Genomic DNA, 16,940 nt, shown 5'->3' on the forward strand with positions numbered 1-16,940 from the left:
ATGGATACAGAGTTATTAGACTAAAATTTTCATCTTGATTTTTCTCAAAAGCTTGTTGTAAAACAGCAACATACTGTATTTGTAAATGGACTGCTTGACAGTGCTGTTAAGAAATTAAAAGTGAACATTTAAAAAAAAGTATATGCAATTCAGTTGGTATAAAACAAACAAGCCCTCCCCATTTTCCAATGTCACTGTTGTTTTCCTATGAGACAGAGGCATAGGTACATAACCATAGAACAGTTTGTGTTGGAAGGGACCTTCAAAGTTCATCTAGTCCAACCCCCCTGCACTAAGCAGGGACACCTTCAACTTAATCAGCAGCAGCTCTGCAGAGTCCAATCATACAAGGGTTTCTGGGAGGGCATCGGGGTTATCAGCTGATAAAAGCTCCCAAATTTGCCACCTCTCCCTTTGCCAATCATGCCAGTCTGCCTCAGAAACGTTTTTACTGTTTGGACTGTGAGGTGCTGTGGAATAGATGTGACCCGCCTGGGTGTGTGGGGCCGGCTGCTCCTGCCTAGAGGTGGCCTGGTCAGGGGCTTTGGCGGGTGGTCCTCCAGCTGCTCTGGTTCCTGAACTTTTATCTTGGCGTTGAAGTTTCCACAAAGAGTGCAATGTTGAAGAAACGCTTGATCGCTGTGACAGTGAGGAGCCTGGTTTTGCTGGGCCTGGGTAGGGAGGTGGTGGCCGCTCTTTTCTGTAGGAGGGCTTGGCTGTGCTTTGTGAACAACCTGCGTTTGAGTCACGCTCACTGAGGTCCTCCACACTGCTTAAAGTCAAGTGCCGCTCCGACTTGGAGTGTGACAGGTCTGAACTCCTATTGCCGACTTCGATATGCGCGTTACTGTACACCCGAGACACCACGGGATGGAGCTGACACTCGGGAATGGCAGCAGTTGTTTGGCTCCTTCGCATGACCTGCCTGCTGGTGTCCAATTCGGAGGAGCTGCCCTGCCACCGAGGAGAATATGCGGCGAGGTTCCCCTGGGAAAGAGAGCACTGTCCGGGCCGCAGCAAGCTGCTTTCGTAAATGTTCCCGTAAGAACCTGGGGGCCAGAGCCAGAAAGATAACAGAATAATGGAACAATAGAATAGTTTGGGTTGGAAGGGACCTTCAAAGGTCACCTAGTCCAACCTCCCTGCAATGAGCAGGGATATCGGTCTGCATAATCATTTACGTGGCATTTAGCAATTATTACTTTTTCCCTGCATCACACTGTAGAAAAGGGATGAGGGCTTTTGTCATCAGGCCATGTGACTGAAGGTGCATCAGCTTCATCACCAGGTGAACCTGAGGATGCACGGCACCAGCCCTACATCTACTTGAACCAAATCTAATATATTACCAGGTTACTCTAATACTTTGCTCTGACATAAAGCCTTGCAACACTTAACGTCTTTCAAATGCTTGAAAATCAGGGGGGATGTTCTAGTCTCACAGTTCCTCTGTGAGGTGTGTGCAAATGAAACAAAAAAAAAAAGGCAGGATGGGCCAGGGCCTTGCTGGGACCACACCAGACAGTGGCAGGGTCAGCACCCAGGGCTGCCAACCTCACAACAGCCTCTGCTTGTGTCACCATGGCAGCTGTTCTCAAATCCCCACTGGGTATCCACCTGCCAATGACTTTTAGAAGAACATAAAACTATTTCTTGAAGCAATTTTAAAATGACTTCTAAAATTATCTTGTGACGGTTTGAAATGTTGCCACATTTGTACAACTGCTATGCTCCTCTGTATTTTATTGAACGGTCACCTTTTAAAAGTTCAACTCTGGGCAATGTCAATTCTTCCCCTAATGGATTTCACTAAGATTTCCCCAAAGCAAGAAACTGTTTATGTCTTTCCTAGATTTGGTCTTAAAACTTAAGAAATAACTGACCTGTCATTGCTGGATCTTTGCAGCCACTTTTCAGCGTTGAATGCCAGGTGCCCCAGATATCAAAATGATCTTCAGAAACACCTAAATAGCAGTAAGAGCAGAAAGAAGATGATTAATTGATCCTCTTAAATCCATTATTTAGAAACATACAACTGGAATGGTGAAATCTTACTCAAGGTATCAGAGTCATTAACGTGTACTAGAATCTTACTCAAGGTATCAAAGTTGTTAACATGTACTAGCATCTGACTTACTGTGCAACTAACACAAACATCTCAAATATATTTGTTCACAGTTACTTGCTGTTTCAGGCTCACATCCTGGAATGGATTCAGTAAGCTCTGTATGGGCAGGATGTCTTGAGTTTGCTGAGAGGAGAATTTCCCTTAAGCCTTACTGAAGTCAGTGGGGGAATTTGCACAAGAACAGGAGATTTGGGTCAACAGAAGGTAGTACTTGTGCTTTTAATGGGAAAGAATAGCAAAGCTCCCTCATGTGAGCCCAGGGCTCACTGTAAGGCACGTTCTGTCACCGACAGTATCGCTCGGGTCTTACACAGAAGCACCGTCACAGAAAACAGATTTAATAAAATGTCCTTAGTCAGGCATTGTGCTGGATTATAACTGGTTCATACTTGCTTCTGATTCCATCTTACAGTAATGGAATTTCCTAATTTGTCATGGTCCAGTATTGCTGTGAGGCATATTGAAGTCCAAAAGATGGTTAATATGATAAAACTTCATGCAATTTCCTGTTCATGACTGACTAGAAATCTGACCAAATTTTGAAACCAATTCAGAGATTTAGATGCTGAATACAGAAGATAAATGTCCACCGGCTTTTATAAAGCATATAATTGAGATAATCTAAATCCAATTAATTCCAAAGGGAATTAAGTGCCTAATCAGTACCTCTGAAATGTAATGGTTTTAAAAATACCACCAAACAGTTATCTGCATCCCTATAAACTGAAAGTTCCTAAAATTTGGCTCACTAAATATGCATTTTACGAACATAAATTTAAAAAAAAAGATCTTTTTTAAATGAAAACGATCTTGATGTGCTCGTGAACTCTCAGTTTAAACCACCGTTCTTTATAGAAGAAATCATTCAGGTGTGCACTCCCTAGATCGCTATGGAAATTATGGATCCCTGCCCTAGTATTGCTAGGTGTGTATCAGTAGAGATGTAATGCTGTAAAGCTCAGCTGTGTTGTCCAGTGATAGGGTGTTGAGGTAATTCTTTTCAATTGGAGAAAAATTGTAGCTTGGCATCTTAAAGTCTCAGATTTTTCCAAAGTCCAGACCCATAACCTTGCAGGTATTACAGTCCTATGAAGCTGGACTAGAAATCAGTCTTTGCCATGCTGTCACAGCCAGGCTGAAAAGCAGGATACACATAATTGTTTTCCTAAATAATAGCTCCAGGTTTGGAGAAATGCCATACCAAGAACATCCCTGATGGCTGGCTGAGCTAATGAGGAGGACTCAGCACAGACCCTTCAGGCTCAACACAAAAAAAGGATGTTGGTCAGTCATTTCTTGTAAGATTATTTACACTATTGCTCCTCAACTCCCGATAGCTGACAATACAACAATGACATTTTTCAATGACTTCAGAAACCCCCATCATTCACTGAGAAGAAGGAACCCGAGCAGGATGTACTGTACCTTTTCCAGCCTCTGATGCAGAAGAATTCTCCTTTGTCTTGGGCTGCAAATGTCCAACCAGCGTGTACTGTTCAGGTACCCTGTACAGCTTGTCTGGACTGCGGGCAACTTCTTCTTGCATTGCCATCAGTGAGCGCTCAGACAGTACCGGGGAGTTGTTGTCGTAAGGGGAAACATCTCCGCTTGAGGCTTTGTTGGAGTCTGTGGAAGAATGTCTTCCTCCAGTGGAGTAGGAACCTTCTGACCGCAGCATCTCAGGGCTCCTGAGAAATTTTGATAAACAAACTGCTGTTAATGAAAAATGATTTATGTTCACAACTACAAGTGCAGTCTGACATCACACAAATAAAATCAAAAACAGGAGTATGATTGCAGCTGCTGAAATGAAACACTTCAGAAGCAGTACAGATGTGAATTTTCCATGAGTAAAACTTTGCCACAAAGTGGCCAGCAGAGGCCACTAAAAATCAAAAGATGTTGCTGTCAAGAAAAAAAAAAAAAACAACAAAAAAGACATTACCATACAGTTCAGCACAGGAAATTAAATAGTGAATCAATTCCTTATGTTACCTTGACAATTTAGCTTGTTGCAACAGTAAATCTGAGGCCATGACAGGGAAGATTAGTTTGATACTAAGCAGGATGCTAAAATAATTTCTTCCATTCTGAAGTATTACACAGTCAGAGGAATCAAAACCTTAGCTTGCCTCCCACGCTGTGAGGACCCCCTCTTCTAGAGCCATCAGAAGGTAAATATTCTACAGGGTACAAGCAGGTGTATCTACCATACTTCTGATGGAGGCAACAAACAACTGGCTCTGCAGATAACTTCTGCTACTTCTACCCTTTCACCTTTATGTCACAGACAGCACAGCCTGTATTTAATTTTGACCAAAAAAAAAAAAAGGCAAACAAAACAGCCACCAGAGTCCAGCCAAGGCTCAGAGAGACAACTCTCATTTTTGAGTTGTGTTGGGAACACCAAGGGAGATTTCTTGAACTGTTATGATTTACTACGCAGACAGGAGGCAGCTTGTGAGTTACTGAACCTCCCAAATAATATGCAGAAATACTCTGTAAACAAACGTAGCTTTTTTTCGTATTGGTTGTCCCTAACTTATATTTCTGTTCCTCATTTTTCATTTCTCTGCACCTTGATCTTTGTTTCTTAGATGCTTATCTTTGCTTCTCTTGAGTCAAACACTTCTTTCAGTGACCTCACATTAATATCTGCTCTAATTGCATGTGATGTGACACGGGCTCATTCTTGTAAATGTGAACTGAAAATAGTCAGCCCTTCTCCGAGTCAAACACAAAGAGAGCTTGAACTGAGAGAGCAGCCAAAGTACGTTACTTGCTATGGAACAATAACCTCTTTTCAGACAAATCAAATAAAATTGAAGAAAAAAAATAAAGGCAGGCTAGCCATACCACACTAAATATCAATACAGAAATAATCAAAAAACCTAACACCACTTTCAAGCTGTTGATTTTTTTTTTTCCTGGCCAATTTACATATTGCATGTCCCAAACCATAAAATATATACGCTCAACATCATTATTATTAATGATTATTGTATTATTTTTTTCTTTTCTTTTCTTTTTTTCAGTATAAAACCAACCATAAAGTGCTGGGAATCAATTAACTAAGTTTACTTCTCAGTAACTCCCAGCAAGAAATCCATCACTGAACTGATCCTGAACCTTAACAGAAGTCATCTCAAAAAAACAGAGCTGCCATTTGGTAAAGCGGAGCTGTCCCGGGCTTCTTAGTGTGGTTGGTACAGTCATGCTGGGGAGTCATTAAAAAAAACAAAACAAAACAAAACACCAACCAAAAAACCCCAACAAAAAAACAACAACAAAAACAAAAACAAACCAGAAAACAAACCACCAACACAAAGTAAATCATGCCTCAATTATATAACTTCCCATTTCAACTTCTTATCTGAAGATGAGTCCAGCACAAATTAATCTATAAACAGCCACACACTGAAAAATCATAGTTTTAAAAGTATGTACAATTCTATCACAAATATTTTTTTGTCCCTTACTCCTTTCTTTCTGCCCTCCTAAGTTCTAAAAAAGCTTATGTAGTGAATGTGATTTAAGACAAGATTTAAGCAATGTCTTGGGAATTTTAGAAGAATCAGAAAGACCTGAGAGAAAAGTGAAGCAAACAGATGTACTTAGTACTAATGGTGACACCAATAAGGTTTATCACATGTAAATCATTGCAGGATCAAAACCTGTCTGTGTTGCACAGGGCAAAGAGAGAAGGACATTACCCTTAGCCATGGCAAGGTAACACAAGGAATAGGGGAAAGGGAAATGGAAATGAGAGAATGCGGGAACATAAACTTGACCTTTGTGAAACACTGATTTCATGTCTTACCTTGAATCACAGAATACCAGGTTGGAAGGGACCATAAGGATCATCTGGTCCAACCTTTCTTGGCAAGAGCACCACCTTTTACAGTCTATCTCTTCTCAAGACAGAGCTCCTGATAAACATTTACTTGAATGGAAACTGTCAAGTCTTTGGAAAGATCCAAATGTTCAAGTTTCTAAATTCATTTACAGTTTCTGCTAGTAAGCCCATGCAATTTTATATATATATATATGTATTTGTATATATATAATATCAGTTTCAAATTTGTTTTAAAAAAAATAGTTTTAAAAATCAAAGAAAATGCCTGTGGTCTCTGCCAATTTTACTACAAGAAACCATCAAAATGGATTGAATGCTTCAAAGTTGGAAATTGATCTCATACATTTGCAGCTTTACCATGCTCTTCATGAACAAAATAAAACACAACTTGCAAAAGACTTCGGCTAGCATCTTTCCAAATAAAGAATGAATTCTCACATATTCCTTACAACAAATCTTTTGCATCTGTTTACTTTATGGTTTGAGTTCAGTAGCAAAGAGATGTTTACTAAAACTCAAAAGTCATCTTCCCCTGGATAGCTTTGAGATTCTCTACCCCTATACTGGGTAAAAACTAAATTGGGAGGCAAATGTAAATTCTGTGCAAGATACCCGTTTGTCTATATGCAGTCTATGAATAAGGGCACATTACGATCTACACGAAGAATAATAGAACATTAGGTAGTATTAAATGTGAGAAATGGGATGGCAGATAAAGTATTTTCTTGTGGTTATAAACGATGTTAAGGAAAAGATTTTAAAAGTGGTTACATAAAGACTGGAAGATTTGAACACTGCAGAAGAGACCTATGATATATGTGCTCAGAAAATACTATTTCAGATTCCAAACTAAAAATCAACTACACTATGGAGGAGTCTTGGGCTTTTCCCTTTTAACTGGCATCCTTCTGAACTGATGTTATCTGCCAGAGTCTGCTTGCATGGGTGAATTTGAAAATGTTAATAATTACTTCTGCTGGGGATATTCCTACTTTTCCCCTGGCATCAAGGTCGTCAGAATAGGAAATCCCTTCCTGGTTTTGGCAGAAATCCTTTTCTGTTATACCGTAAAGCTTCTGAGTGGGAAAACAATGTCTTACAAGAGGCAAATCACACAGAGTGTGATGGTTTGGCAGCACACAGTAGTAATTTCCACACATATTTGAGCAAAGCAGGTGACACCAAGAAAACAGACTATTACTGGATCATGATGTGGTTGCTACTGTAACAGGGTAGAGGACTCAATGATTCAGAGAGCCTCTGCAGCATTGAAAACTGCACATATGACATACTGTATGGCCTGTTTGCATGGCTTCACCTTTGTGCCACACGTTAGGATGGATTAAAACCCATCACTACCATCCAAAGACATTTGAAAATTCTATCACTTTAAAACTCCTTCAGTCTGAAAGGACTACTAACCATGATTAGCAATAAATAATCATAAGAAACAGATTTTATTTTTGTGTTAGTTTAAAGATGCTTCATCTTACAGCTGGAACCCCCAAATTCCATTGTCATCAAGCCAACATACAAAACATTAGGAAGTCATGCACAAAAGCACACTTCATAATTGCTGCCAACAGTAATTACTGCTTTACCACGAACAACTTCCATAAACTCCCTGACACAGCATTCGTGATGCTCAGCTCTTAAGAGAATGGAAAGATGAGGAACATCTGATTTGCCCTCCTCTGGCAAGGAAAAGAGATGATGTTTCCTCTGTTAGGTCAGAGACAAGAAAGCATTTGTAATGACATCAAAAGCAGAGATGTGAGGGCAATTGCAGCAGCAGGACCTTCAGAGCCATTAATACCACATTAACATCTTGAAAATTATTCCATACTGTATGCTATGCAGCCAACTAGCTTTTCTGATGCAGATTGTCTCAAGAATACATAAAGTTTTCTGTTCCACAGATCCAAATTTGGATCTTGAGTACATGACCAGGAAATTTCCAAGAATAATAAGGACATATTTTGGAGGCTCATTTTTATCAAATCAAGACCAACATCATCTTGTTGTCTGCTGCCTCACATTTCTTACAGGAAAAATAGCATCAAATATGTAGCCTCAAGATGGAAATTATGTTCTGAAACAAATTAATCTCTTAAGAGCATCACACTTCTAGCAATAACACTAAGCAACTTGCCTGGAATATCTTAATAAAAAGTTGGAATCACAGTGAAAGCACGTTTCATTAAGAATAAATCACTTACATGATAGCAGAGTAGAAGAAAAATGACAGTAAGTTTTCCCTACCTCAGTGATACTTCATCTGCCCATTACTGAAAATACAATAACCTGGTACTAGTGTAGCTATATGCTCCTATTTTGTTTTGTAACCTTTTCTTACAAAACTCCTCTTGTCAGTTGTGACCAGTTTTGCACAAAAGATCCCTTTTCTCCTGTAGGTGTGCATGCTGGCAGAAAAGTAAGGAAGCTCAAGGAAAGGTGATTAACTTAAAGGAAACAGGATCTAACAGGTTAGATCCACAATGATTTGTGACAAATTTATGATCAATTGATGTGTAGCCACACATGAGATATAATTTTATGTCTTTATATTATTACATATAGGTGGTGAAATCCAGCATGAAGCTTTTTATTAGCTTGAGTTAGAAATAATATGATCATTCCAAATAGGGGGCTTAAAGAAAGAAGTCTCTACAGACTTCACCATATGTCATGTGATTTGCAGCATCTCTCCTAACTGTGGTCTTGGATCATGGCAAATGTGAAACAAGCGTAGAAGACAATTAAGGTACCTGTAATTATCCTGCATTTATTGTGATCTAAAGATACACACGGCTACTTGTCAGCCAGACATAAATGAACTGAAATGATTTAATGTCTGTGGTACACCAAGAAAGCACACAGAGACAATTACCACAAATCAGATGATCTGTGATAATTTGCTACTGCATGTTATGTGTTCATGTGGTTAAGTCAACAAACTAATAAAATCCTTTACAACACATGATATATTCTCATGTATTTTTGTTTTTAATTTTTATAATGAAAGAAAGCTTTTTCCTCCATGTGTTAATTATACTATTTCTTTTATACCTCTTCCTTTAAAGACAGGCACACTATTACATTACCTCTAACTATACAATGTTCAGAGGGAGAGAAAACAATCAGAGCTGACTGTACGAATTCCATTTTGATTATAATCTGAATGCGCTAGGCACTTTCCAAACACGCAGGAAGACAAAGTCCAATCTGTCCCAGAGAGCTTAAGAGTCTAGGATGCCCCTTAAAAATTACTTACAGCAAGCTTGTCAAATTTTGTAGTTTTTGGGTCTGATGTATTGGGATTCACCAGAATAAAGGCAATGACTGTGTGTCCCATGAGAAAACCAGGAATCCCGTTAATCCGAATGTACAGGCTCACAGTGTTAAGGCACACGGGTTTAGGCATATATACACCATACTCAAAGTTGGAATATGTTATGGATCATAACTGCAGTAGTGACCAGTGTGATTTTATTTTTGCTTCCGTTCTTTCACAAAGCATACAATTAAATAACATCCAAAGAGTCTCCATAAACCTGCTGTTGTGGCAGTTGACTTGTTTACAATGTCCTATGCATGTACAGTAGGAAAAAAACAACAAACTGGTCAAAGGGTCGGCCGTGATTGTGTTAAGGCACGCAAGGCTGTGTTTCAAGGATAGTAACACGCCTCCTGTTACTGAAGAGTACAACAAACCCAAGACATGAACCAGTAGATCACTAGAATACATCCCGTCAGATAATAGTGCACTGAATATTTTTATGTACATGTCATTCTGTTCCCTGCAGCAGGACACAATCTTTCCTCTGCCAGGAAACAAGATTTGTTTCTAGAAAACACTGTACAAGAGTCATAATTTCTTTGGCAGAGTCTGTGTAATGGGAAGGGTACTTCTACTCCACTGTAGACAGTGCAGAAGAGCTGTGGAAAACTAGAACCTTTCGAACACTTCCAGTGGGAGACAGAAATTCCCAGTAGAAACAGGGATTATGAAAAATCAGATTACTCACGATGACTGGGAAGCTTTCCTCCTCAACAAATAGTCCACAACATCCGGGTCCGTCTCTAACAGGCTAATGAGCACTTCATTCTGTAGGTCAGGGGAAACCTACAAAACCAACAAAAAATACTTAGTTGGAGATTAATATCCATTTACATACATTAATTCTGGTACTATGCTCCATCTAAAAGACCAAGTGCAAGTACATTTACAGAGAGTATATAAAACAGATATTCAGAAGCTTCCACTTAGAAGAGAAACTTCATGTCACAACACGTGAAGTAGGACTAAAGATCACTTTGTACATTAACAAATGCTGACTACTGTCAAATAACCCATTGGTATCTAGCTGGGTATTATATCTGATAACAAAAAGTGGGATTACTCATTACTTATGCTCAATCAGAACTTGAATAATTACAGAGTTCATCTGTCCATAACTCAGGTTTACAAGTGGGTCCTGCTGGATCTCCAGCCACTCTGGAGTTTGGATATTAGCAACAGGCTCAGTCAGAATTTGTGTCATCCTCTTTGAAGTTTGGCCTTCTGATTTGCCAACTCTCTCTAGTGCACTTTATATGGAGATGAACCTTCAAAACACTTGACAGCTTCAGCTGCTACAATAGCAACATCTCCCAGGAAAGACACATGAATGGCACTCCAAACCTGCCCAAGTAAACTTTGTGCTATCAACTGCGTTTTACTATCAATCCTTAAGTGAGTTTGTCCATATACAGTGGAACATTCAACTCAACCTTCAAAGCACTGGAACAGATGAAACCACCTGAGAAACTTGAACTAACAGCCCAGGTTCACTCATGACAGATGGAGCTGGAGGCAAGACAATCTCAGCAAGGGGTCATCAACTGTGCAACATGCTTCTGGATGCAATTCATCAGAGCCTGAATCTCTTGACCTTCAGGTCACACTGCATGGGCCATTTGTTCTCCCTGACATTTCCTGGGAAATAGGAATAAAATTACTGATAGATTACTTGGGGAAATACCTCAGTTTGGGAGGTATTCAGGGAGTCAGGTTACAGAAAAGGGACATTTATTTAAAAACTGAAATTCTTTGAAAATAAATGAAGATATGCATCATGTAATTTGAATTGACCCAAAATCTCTTTGAAAAACTTGTGTGACCACATATTCCTTTTTAAAAATGGTAGTTAGCCTCTAAGCTGGAAAAACATCTTACTGATGGTCATTGATACACAAGTCTTTAAATAAATTACCTTCTCTTTGTAAGAATACATTTTTGGAAATCTACTGTGCTGTAACTTCTCTGTTTAAACAGTTTTTTCTATACAGTAGAATAAACTCCAGATAAAGTTTGAGGGTAAAGTAGAATTCATGTCTTTCTGTAATGTTACTTACTATTCAGCTTTATATCAAGCTGATAAACTTGTAAGAATCTATCTATGTAAGATGGCTTTGTCAGGAAAATAATATTATATTTTCCATTATTAAAAATATATAACAAATCAGTCTTCTGTTCCATAAAAATGCATCTGAAAAAGTGCTAAGAGGAAGTTCAGTTCCAACTGAAAGCATCTGCAAAAACCTCAAACTTAACAGTTCTATTGAGTTATAGGACTTTTATCTAAGTGAATGAGGGCATATTAATCCATGGTCCATCGACTGGATTTGTACTAGGTTTTGGGTTTCTTCCTGTGTAGCAATTTACTACAGTTTAGGTAAGTAAGTGTAGAAATGATATGCATGTAATTAAAAGCTTACACTTACAAGATAACTCCTATACTGGTATCTCAGGAAGATATAAAAGGGCTGTAACTGTTATTAAATTAATTGTTTAACTGGCAATTGTGGCTGAGTAGATGGATTAGAACTTGAAATTCAGGGATGGAAGGGAAGCCAAGGCACTGCTGAAATAACAGCTGTTGCACCTGTTGAGCACATACTGGGACAGATCAGAGAGTTCTGAGGTTGTCAGGTCTCCAGTAGAGTGACAGACATTCTGAGATTCTGGATAATAAAAAAGAGTCATGGTTATTGAGGCACAGAAGGGTGGAAGGACCCTTGAAGTGTCTCCAGTATCCTGGAAGTGTCCCCAGTGTCCTGGGTTGTTCTAACAAACAGAACCTTCCTGACCCACCAATACATAAGAATCATTCTGATATTGTGGCCTGGGTGCCACAACACATCCTGGTTTCCTAGGTTTTATTTCACAAATATTCCTGTTTCAATGCTGAAGCCAATCAGAGTTTTATAACATCCCCGTATACAAAAGTAACAGAAAAAAAATAAACCAAATACAAAAACACCTTAGTAGCAATACAGTGTATATTACAGCTGAAGGCTTGAGTCCAATTGTTTTTCTTTTTGTAAGTAGCATAATGACAAATATAAGCAACAGTTCTGGTTTGGCCCAATCCTATGGGTTTGGAAAATAAATTGCTGCTGCCTGATTTCAAAGGATCAGAGCTTTATTACAATTACATGCACAAGTCTTTTCCTTCCAGTGCATCTATTACCGAACGACACACTGTGCTAATTATCTTCAGAATACAAAAAGTCTCTCTGTGCTGCTGCTTAAAACATGAAAAGGATGAAAGTAAACCCTGGTAGAAGCTTCCTAAATTACTAACTATGAGCACTTTGACACAATCCTACAGATCAAGTATCATGTGTGAGTCTAGATATTACTCCAGAAAACAGGCAGAACTTGCCGTGCTGTTTGTTTGGTCACAGCAATGGGAAGAGTGAAAGCACTCAGAGATTCCCCAGTGTTAGACATTACTATAAATTTAATATCAATGTATTTGTGCTTCAGGAAAGCATCTGAGATAGGCTTGCCTTTCTCTCATATGCAGCTAGCCTCTCATTTTGAAATCTAATCCTAATCTGCCTCCACAATCTGAAAAACTACTCCGGATAACAAAAGAAAACTCACTTTTTTACCCTACACTGTGTTTAACCTTCAGATAAAAATGCAAACACTGAAGAGAAGGAATAAACCCGTTCACAATTAAAAGAGAGCACGTGTAAGGTTAGTCTAACCCTAAACCCCACCCTTTACACACTGAAAAGCCGGAATGTGTGCCTAAACATCATGTACTAAGATGTGGCTGTGCTTTTAAAGTGTTATTAAAGAGAAACAACAGTAAGAAAACGTCAAGTATTGCAAGTATTCTTACTCAAGTATTATTTTAAACTTGCTAGTGCCATCCACACTCTGGGCCAGCAGACCTTCACACAAGAGTGCAGTTCTGTCACTTTCTTTTACTGCTGTGGAAGGAAAAATAGCACCTAAAGTTTCCTCAAACCGTGAAAAGCACTTAAAAAAAAAAATTGACTGTTTCACTGGAACAAGAATAAAAATAAAGCGAAGGATGTAATGAAAGCCAATACAGTGTGAGGGAAAAGATGACAAAACCACAAAGTAGTTCATCTGAGGCTAAAACTGATAGACAGGACTTGTGACTGCTTCCTCATGCTCTTCTCTCTGTTGAAATCTGGTAGACACCTCACCCTTACTGTGGTCATTTTGCCCGCATGCCCACAGTCCAGGCTTATCCATCCTCTCCCATCAAGGTATCCAGCACCCAGCTTTGCTGGAGCACTAAAGGAGGTTTCCAGAGTGTTCTTCCCCTTGCTTTGGGAACTGATCTCCTCAGTGTCACATACAGTGCCACTTAGTTTCAAGACACAACAACCAAAGCTATTTTCACCTTTTTGAGACTACTGGCTTTGTTAAGGCACGTGTGCCCACCACTAGGTCTGACCAGCCTCTGCTGCCCCAGAACAGGGTCCTCTCAGGGACAAGTCAAACTGAGCTGACTTATAATTTTGCAGACAAAAAGAGGAAAAGGTAAAGCCACAGAATGAATTGTCCAGGTAACTGGTAGGCATGAGGAATGTGATGTAACTAAGCTGCATCTTAAGTAAACAACATGTCCAAGTCCAAGATCATTGTCCCTTTTATGAAGAACTTCCTTACTTCAGCAAGAGAACAGAAGGGAACTCAGGAACTGCACAGATTTATGCTTTATTCCTCTTATCTAACTGACAATCGAGAAAGCTCGGTTGTTCCTTTGCATCCAACCAAGAAGAAAGCCTTTGGCAGGGGAGGCTGTTCCTTAAAATAACCAAGGATCTTTAAATCCCTGCAGAAAAATTGTCTCCCTGACTTCCAAAATAGGGCAGTTGAAAGGTCATTTTCAATCTGGTCTTCAAAACTAAAAAGCAATGTGGGTGTGTTGTTTAGTATACAACTGAATAGCCAACCCCATTATTTCCGAAGACAGAATCTTCTAAGAAAGATTCTTTTATCTACACAGAAACCATTCCAGACAAGATACAAGTATACACTTTTAATACTATTGCTTAATGCAAAGCATTCTGCTTGACAGACTACCTTTTCTACCAATAACTGACCCTAACTGAATGCAGTTTCCATAGTTTATTTCATCTAGTCTACTTTAATACCACCAGGTATTTCCTCCTTTAACTTAAAAATGCATAGGAGTAACGTGAAGAGACATCCACTTACCATGAAAAGGGCTTCATAGTTTTCAATCATCTTTTGTACGACAGCTATGATAGCAGTACTCTCTTCAGCTCGAGCTGAGCTCTGAACAGAGAATTCTTTGTCTGTAGATTTCTGCTTATGCAACAAGTTAGGGCCAAAGATGGTAGCCAGGTTCAGTGATGTCATTTTGTTCCCAGTAATCTAGAAAACAGAATATAAATGAGGTGGGGTCTCCCAGCATCTAATGTATAGAGGTATGCATATACACACATCTGCACCCATCTACACACATGCACCCCTACACACACACATAAACACAAACACATCTCCTGATTTGGCAGATGCTTCATTCATCAAAACTGAGTGCTAGTCAAATAAAAAATGAATAATTTTTAGAGTTATTGAAACACCTTGTTTGAACATCTCCGCAACAAGCACTGTGGATTTTCTGGATATATTTTCACAAGGACTAGAGGAGTAGAAGGTGGAAGTGCTGCCTGCCCTTATTCCCTAGAAGCTCAGCAGTAGCATACTTCTTCTGAACTCAGGGAAATCTCCCTCCTACTTCAGCACCTCAGCAAATTACTTAAGACCAAATACTGAAAACTGTTAGCTTTCTCAAGTAGCACTCATGATTTGAAACAGATACAGTGAGAAAAAACACACTTTTTCATGTTTAAACAGTTTAGACAGTTAAGGAGCAAGCTTATTATATCTATTAGTATTTTCCTGTCTTTTTGATGGTTACCTAGAACATGCCAAATGTTGACTTGTTAGGTGGATTTTTTTTATTTTCTTTTTTCCTACTTTTATAACTCTGTGCTCAAAGAAGCAATAGTAACCTGATTTTGGAGAAAGTAGAAGGCCAGGAATACATGCCAGACTAGACACAATTTATATGAAAAACATGTCATATAGGTTATTAAATCAAAATTTTCATTGTCATATCTGTGATTAGACTACTTTTTTCTCCTTCTGTTCTAAAAGAAGCAAAAAGCAGGGGTCATGTACTTCCCCTCTGTGCCTCCACTTGGTTGCTATTCTGGGAAAGCAGAAGAAGATGCCAGTAGTTTGACTATATAAGACTGTAAGTGCATTTCAGCTGTTGACCCAGTATTTCTTGCAACCTTTTTTTAAAGAACAAAAAAATATGATGAGAGTTATTTTTCATTTGTTTCAGCTACATTTGAACTAATTAATTTAAAAAAAAAGAAGAGGAAGAGGTACCAAAAAGTAATATTTTCAAAGTGTTGGTGTTTTAGTTTTTGCTTTGTTTGTTTGTTTTTTGGGGGTTTCTTGTAGCTGTCAAACTTACAACTGTGCACCGACTGCACCTAGTTTAATTTTTACAGAGCTCAACTAAGCAACATAGAGATGATAGTAAAAAGAGCTTTTCCTTTTATCGGTGGGACCACTGTGTAGTCTTGGAAAGCCATCTGCACTGAGTAGGCGCATGGGCAGTCGCAACAAACATGTTGGCTCTTAGAGACACATGTGTTTTAGACACATCCCAGCATGCCTGTGAGTACAGCACACTCCCTTATTTGTGTACCACCGTGCACCCAGGCTGTTTTTTGGGTCACCTGCTTTTTAAATCCTGTCAGAGCACTGAGCCACCAAGGATGCAGAGGCACGAGGTGCCTGGAGTGTGCCAGGGGCTGTGCCCAGGTCTGCATGTGCAGCCTGCTTGTACAAACAGTGAGTCTTTTCTTACGGGCAGCCTCCAGGCACCCCTTAAAAAAAATGTTGCAAGCATATTCATTGGAACTAAGTGAATGAGTAATTTTAATTAAGTTAGTCATCCATCTTCATCTTCACAAAGGAAGGGCTTTTGAAAGAAATGGTGAAAAGGGCCTATGTGCCAAAGCTTGGCTGTATTCTTTCCAGTGACAGCAAACAGTCTGATAAAATACTTTCACTTGCCCTCTACGCCTTTATGCACTTAATTATTCATGACTAGCTTAAATAATTGTGAGCAGAATACTGCATTATCTAGAAAAGTTATCCAATTGCACACACAAGATGCAACCGTTGGGTCAAATCGATTCTCTTAAGCAGCATCCTCTACCCCTGCAATAAGATCCTCTGGGGTACATTCCTGAACCAACAGAGAACTCTTTGCACGACCAGGGGGACCACAACCTCAGCTGGCTTATACATGTTTTTAAGCACAGTAAAATTGTTACAGGCTGCCCTTTTTAGATGCTTTTCATCACAGTGGTCTAGATTTTTTTTTTTAATCAACTCCTGGCCAAAGACAAAAATACTGGCATTTAAAGTGGATTTAAATGTGAAATAGGCCTTGAAGTCACATACAGCATGTTGGAAGTTAGGACTTGAGGGAGAAATGCAGCAAAACTCAAAGTGTCAATTGTTGAAACTAGCTAACTGCAAAAGGTGTCCAAAGGTTTTCAGAAGAGTCTTGTAAGCAACCTCAGAAGTAG

General features: G+C 39.2%; 1 protein-coding gene across 1 annotated transcript in view; it reads right to left on the bottom strand.

Annotated features, from left to right (window-relative positions):
• Positions 1-219: 219 nt before the first annotated feature.
• The window catches only part of ARHGAP6 (Rho GTPase activating protein 6), a 337,636-nt gene continuing 320,915 nt past the window's right edge, over positions 220-16,940 (bottom strand). Inside the window, exons 9-13 of the mRNA XM_080350260.1 lie at positions 14,518-14,697; positions 10,013-10,110; positions 3,554-3,816; positions 1,884-1,964; positions 220-1,049 (exon numbers count right to left, since the gene is read on the bottom strand). Of these exons, the coding sequence (XP_080206386.1) occupies positions 343-1,049; positions 1,884-1,964; positions 3,554-3,816; positions 10,013-10,110; positions 14,518-14,697 (1,329 nt within the window). The 3' untranslated portion in view covers positions 220-342. The remainder of the gene's footprint in view (positions 1,050-1,883; positions 1,965-3,553; positions 3,817-10,012; positions 10,111-14,517; positions 14,698-16,940) is intronic.

This window comes from Nesoenas mayeri (genome assembly GCF_963082525.1).
Source record: "Nesoenas mayeri genome assembly, chromosome: 1".
Lineage (NCBI taxonomy): Eukaryota > Metazoa > Chordata > Aves > Columbiformes > Columbidae > Nesoenas > Nesoenas mayeri.